Raw genomic sequence first — 6000 nt, forward strand, 5'->3', positions numbered from 1 at the left:
CTTATCTTTGAGCCTGATCGAAATTGCTTTTGTGTGGTTGCCGGGCGTCCTCCTTTAACTGGCCCCCCAGTATCCCTATACTCGTATACCCATCTACTGGGCCTTTGCTATTGCTATTTTAATTTCAGTCATGTGTGCAACTGCCTGCGACCCTCTTTCTCTGTGGATTCCTCTTTTTAGGCACTTTTGCAATTTTCTGCCTGTTTTGGGCTAGATATTCATATCAGGCTCTATACATATTATAGCTATTTTCCGCTATAACTGTTACTGATTGCCGCTTTGTGGCAGCATTTTTTTGTTGCTCCCATCCGTATCCCATCCCCCATACAAATTCTATCCACTCCCGTTTCGCCGCCCCACGATTTTTGAGCACCAATTGAGATGCAAATTGCTTTTGCCTAGAATGATTTGAAAATAATTCAGTTGGTTAGCATTTTTGCCTTTACATATTTTGCTCCTTTTTTATCTGGAATTTCTGCACTCGAATTAATTTGATTCACTGGCGATAATCTTTGGCTTTAAACTCGGGCATTAAATTTTCAATCATGATTTGGGGCTCAGACATCCTAGGGGATTTCATGGCTTGTACTAAAGAAGAACTGATAATAATAAACTGCTTGAATTTTAAAAACATCAGCTTACCTTTAAATTTTTGTATTGAAAATATCAATCTGGGGTCATTTAAATTCTGCTTTTGTCAAAGGGTTACCTTTGTTATTTTCGCACAGCATGAATCAATGAATAACATTAATGGGAAAGTGAATTTTCCATGAATTGGAGTTGAGGTATTTCGAGCGAAAATTAATTTGAAATTGTGTCAAGAAAAAAAAAACAAAACCCAACGACAATTCCGCCCATTGTGCAGTAGTGAAACAATGCACGAATTTTCAAAGAATTTTCTCTGAGGTATTTTGGGATCAGGGTTGCTGCAAATTGTTGTGTGGCCAAAACAGCCGCATTTATTATCCTTTCGGACACTCAACACACACATACGTATATAAAACGTTTTAGCGCTTGTCGCTGCCACATGGCGCTTCCATTTCCTTGTTCATTTTCATTTGCAAATATTTATTTGTACATTTCCTCCTGGCACTATTTACCCACTTCCGTTGCAAGCACACACACACACAGACACTGAGGGCTTTCACTTTTCACTTGCCAGAAAACTTGGCAAATTGCTGACCCAGAGACTCGAATGCAGCTCTGCAGATGTGAGTGTGCAAAATGCGACGTTTTAGTTTTCATTTTGGGAAAAATGCCTCCCTGCAATTTGCTAAAACCCAGCCAAAATGCCAAGCCCTTCCGGCGATTTGGAACAAGTAGGCCAAAGCCAAAAACACAGGGTTGGTTTTTATTAAACTCTTAAGAGCTGACAACTGACATTTGATTAACACTTTATTGATTTCCTCTAAGGGGATGTGACAAAAATCACTTGATTCCGTCGAGAGCTGCCCAATTAAAGGCAACTTATCGAGGCAATTGATTAATTGTCTTATGATTCTTAAGCCGGGCTGTTGAATTAAAGCAGCCCAGCCGGAAAGTCCTGTGAAAGAGAGGAGGACGGGTTGTCCTGTTGCCAGGTTGCCAGTTCGCCAGGGAAATCAGTGCAACGGTGGGTCCTGCGAGTCCTTCGAGTCCTGCGAATCCTGCCTGGAGCTGGAATCCCGCCGTCGACATGCACATCATAAATGGTTAATGGCCACACACACGCACTGCATCTGCAGCTGCATTTGCAACAGCATTCTGCATCCTTGGACATCCTGACATTCGACTGCAGTGCGATGCAAAAATTCGAATTGCTCGCAATCGGAACGGATGTCAGGAATCGCATCGAGATAACTCCGTGTGCATTGCGTGTCTGTTAAATTAATAAATAATTGCTCGTTCAATTTCCCGCTGGCTGTCCTCCATCTGCGCCGGACTCTCCCTGTCTGACTGTCTGACTGTCCAGTCCGGTCTCCTGTTGTATTTTCTTCGGTGTCCGGACGAAACTGAAACAGAAACAGAAACACTGGCCATTGAGTTTTTTTCCGCTTTTCCTGGTTTTCCTATGCAACTTTTTCGCGCACACCTGTCCGCAGTTGAGCCAGATTAATTGCCTATTTACCTCTCGCCCCGCATAAAATATCCATCTGCCGCGTGGCTTTTCCTTTGTTTAATGATAAGCCATGGCCGAAAATCTCTGACACTGACATGCTAATTAATAAATTATTTTGCAACAAATTAATTAGATCGTTGCGGCTGGTGAAAGTGATTGGTCATGTTGCGGCAAGTCGAAAAGAGCTGGACTTCGGAATTAATTGAGGTGATGGGGTGAATGCTCCGCTGATTGATGGGTGTCTGAGGTAAAGGGTTATAAGTTTTGAAAGCACAACAAAAAAAATGGATGACAAATTGGATATTAAACCAATAAACCTTTATTAGATATTCATTATTCAATATAATATATTTCATATTTTTTTTCACACTTTCCTTCCTTTAACTGATAACCTGTGACCCATCCTTGGTCCTACTTTTCTTGGCTTTTGTCATGGCACGCACAGACCCCTGAGTCGTAGTCTGTCATCATTAAAATAATTTATCTTACCCGAATCTAGTGCGTTGTTTTCTTTTTTTTTGCTGACCACCCATATCAAATTTAATAATATTTTAATTAAAGGAAAGTAATTATTGGCCAATGCCTTTATCGCATGCTCAAGCTTTTGAGTTAATTAAAATGGCTGCCGTTGTTGTTTGTTTTTTATTTGTTTTGGGTAAAATAGTTGTTAAAGTTTTATGACAGCCGCATAAAATATGAATTACGTCTGCTTTCAATTACAAAAGCAGAACAGAAAAAACAAAGCAATTTCTGTTTAAATATCGTTTATTACTTTGCGCTCAACCATTAATTAAGGGCAAATGCCGGGCGATTATTGCGTGCCAGGCGGACGATCTGGCGCACCCGTGACCGGGCGACGGACCACCTGCCCCCTGCCCCCTGCCCACTGACCCCTGACCCCTGCTGGAGCCCCTGCCACTTCCCCTTCCGCCCGTGAAAAGCATCTGGCATCTTGGCGAAGGGCAAATGAATGCGGAGACAATTAATTGTTGCGCTGTGTGTTCAGTTCGCGCTTTCAACATTTCATCTGCAGTTGTCAGTTACTTTTGTAGTAAGCCTCAGTCCGCTGTCCTCTTGAGCCCCTGAAATCCCCTTCTCAACCCCCTTCGGAAACCCCTTCTGAAACCCCTTCTCAACCCCTTCCCCATTTCATCATCATCCCACTGCAGCGCGCTTATGATAAATGAGTTGTTTTCACAATGCGGTGGCAAAGTCCGCCGCCTTTGTGTGTGCAGCGAGCATTTAATCCTTTGGGCTTCAAGGCATTTAAAGCGGCCATTCATTTAGTTTTCATTCCCAATGCAGGAGCCACTTAGCGCGATACCCTCGGCAATGGGCATAATGAGCACCCGGTGACCAAAGCCCGCTTTCAGCCTGCATCCTGCACTCAGAAAGTAGGATTATGGCACTTTTAATAGGTTTTTTTTCTGATTTTTTATCTAGACTACGAGTATTTATAAAAAATACAAAAAAAACTATTTAATTAGTATTTAATGGTAGCTGTTAATTAACTTTGACTTAGAGATTTTGCTCTACACTTGTTTCAGAAAAAATTTTAAATGAAAGAGATTTTCTGGTCTTTATTATTCGATATTTAACACTTAGATCATAGCAAAATTTTAGTAGTTTCTTAAAAATTCAATGAAAAAATTCCCCACAAATCGTTTAATAAATCCATAATAATGTTCTGACCTACTTTATGATATAGCTAAAATATTCTTAGGACTATGTGTTGAGGGAACCAATTAAATTAAGCTGTCTTTATAATGCAATAATGCCGTCTCCATCCAATCAACGACTTACCTTTCCAAGTTAACCCTAACTTTGGCCACATAGTATCTGCTTCACTCAAAAAACTATATTTCTTCAAGTGTGAGAGGTTAGTCTGCCACTGGCACAAATAGAGTCGCTTTAAAGCGATCCACAACCGAACAGGAAAAGTTTGCTTGGCCAAGTTCGCGCCCAGTGCCCAAGTGGTGGGTGGCTGGATGGCTGGATGGATGGGAATGTTGCAACTGGCAACTGGCAACTTGCAACTTGCATGTGCTGGCACATTCAGGGAAAGTTTACCACTTCGGCTTTGGCCAGTTTGAAGCACACCTGGGTGCTGCATAAAGCACATGACCATATATTTATTTAATACTGCCAAAGGAGCCCCCTCAACTTTGCCGTGCACTTGGGCCAATTAATGTGTCAAGGGCCTGCATACGATAATAATAATAATGATCATAATGATGATGATGATGATGAGTCGGTTGGGAAAAGTGATTGGAATCGGAAGCCCATAGCCCCCCCCACTGTGTGCATATTCGATTAACCAAATCCCGGCGGATGCGCGTGCCACAACTTTTGTAATTTATTATTTTGCTTATTTTGTCAACAGAACTTACAAATCCCTGCCCCCGAACGAATTGGAGCCCTGACAAGCCGCCGCAATGCGACCAAATCACATATAAATTATTGCGTCAAATTGAAGCTGCCGGGGTGACCCGAAAGCCGATTTAAAACTTGACACACTGTGACAGATATACACATGTGTATTTATCGCACGCGGTCCAGGTCGAATCGGAATCCAGCACATAAGCCGGGGGGCATTAAATATTTTATATTTATTTTTAACTCAACGCCAAGGATCTGCCTTGTATTGCCCCCTCGAAAATCCGGAAAGTAAGCTTAAAGTGTGTTCTCGGATTCTACGATACGGTACGGTCCCCACAAGAGCTTTTACAATCATCAAACTCCCTGAGCTATGATAATTTCGAAAAAGTTTGTTGGAATGATGTGAATAGAAATCATTCAAAGTTTTTCAAAGTTGGTAACCTCTTTTAGCATGAAATATTTTATTTCGTTGGGTTTTTGTTGGTTTTTTTCATTAAAAAAGCAGTACGGAAATCGATTATATATCAATCTGCATATTGCTAAGCAATTTTTAAGTGCTCATTTAGTGATTTACTTTAAACTCTAGTAATCATTTTGCATAATAGTATTACTACATATGCAAATATTTTGTATCATATCTAGCATATTGCAAAATATTTCTAGGAATTTTTGACAACATTTTAAGTGTTTTCTGTATGGCTAGGAAATACTGAGCATTTTTATTGATTTGACCCTGAGTTCTGCTAGCGCCTGGATAATCGTAAATTTTGGGCACATTACACACTACTACCAGGGAGGCAACAACTTGATGGGTGAAAAGGTTCGTCCTTCAGCACGAGTCCAATGCACGACGAGTGCCGCATCGGCCTTTTGCTCTAGGAACTGCAATGGATTCTCCTCCTCAACAGGTTGCTCCCTCGGTTGTTTCTTGATGGCAACGCCACATTTACCTTTGGGATCCAATTTTGACTTGCCTGCATATGGCATGCATATATTATATATACTGTATATGTATACACAACTAATATTTTGAGGAACTTACGCAGACATTGCTGTTGGGCTGGTTCAAATTCATAGTTTTTCAGTACACGACGAGGCATTTTGTTTAACCGAAATCTAGACACATATACTTAACAAATATTTATACACTGGGTGGCGTGCTTAAAGTGACACGTAAGTCATGGCAAATCGTTTTACTGTGATACAAGCATGTGAATAATCCCTCAATTGTTGTGGGGGGATCATGGGGCCTTTGGGGGTTGGAGGTATATCAACCATACCATCCGCAGTGTTGTCATCGTTCCGCTGATAAATCTAAAGAGATTTGTTGCGCATCCATCAAAGTGAGCATTCTTATTATTCAAAGTACTTACACTTGCGATTGCGACTGAACGTTTCGGGCAAGTGCGTGTCCTGTTTGAGGGCTCCTGCTCCTGATTCTCCTGATTCTGATATGTTAAGGAGCAAGCAACAGTGGCAAAATCCAAGGAGCACAGATAAAAAGTAAGCGCCACAAATAGCAC

The 6000-nt window shown here is 41.3% G+C and overlaps 1 protein-coding gene across 1 annotated transcript; it reads right to left on the reverse strand.

Moving 5' to 3' along the window:
- Window positions 1-5162: 5162 nt before the first annotated feature.
- LOC108007621 (uncharacterized) lies at window positions 5163-5677 on the reverse strand. Its single transcript, XM_017071328.4, has 2 exons — window positions 5520-5677; window positions 5163-5451 (listed from the first exon to the last, which is right to left on the reverse strand). The coding sequence occupies exons 1-2, from the start codon at window positions 5575-5577 to the stop codon at window positions 5264-5266; spliced, it is 246 nt and encodes an 81-aa protein (XP_016926817.3). The 5' UTR covers window positions 5578-5677; the 3' UTR covers window positions 5163-5263.
- Between the last annotated feature and the right edge of the window lie 323 nt (window positions 5678-6000).

The sequence above is a fragment of the Drosophila suzukii genome, chromosome 3, assembly GCF_043229965.1.
Source record: "Drosophila suzukii chromosome 3, CBGP_Dsuzu_IsoJpt1.0, whole genome shotgun sequence".
Classification (NCBI taxonomy): domain Eukaryota; kingdom Metazoa; phylum Arthropoda; class Insecta; order Diptera; family Drosophilidae; genus Drosophila; species Drosophila suzukii.

Coding starts and splice junctions, on each gene's coding strand:
- LOC108007621 (XM_017071328.4), bottom strand. CDS start 5,577: ATGCCTCGTCGTGTACTGAAAAACTATGAATTTGAACCAGCCCAACAG. Junction 5,452..5,519: donor AGCCCAACAGCAATGTCTGC/GTAAGTTCCTCA, acceptor TGCCATATGCAG/GCAAGTCAAAATTGGATCCC.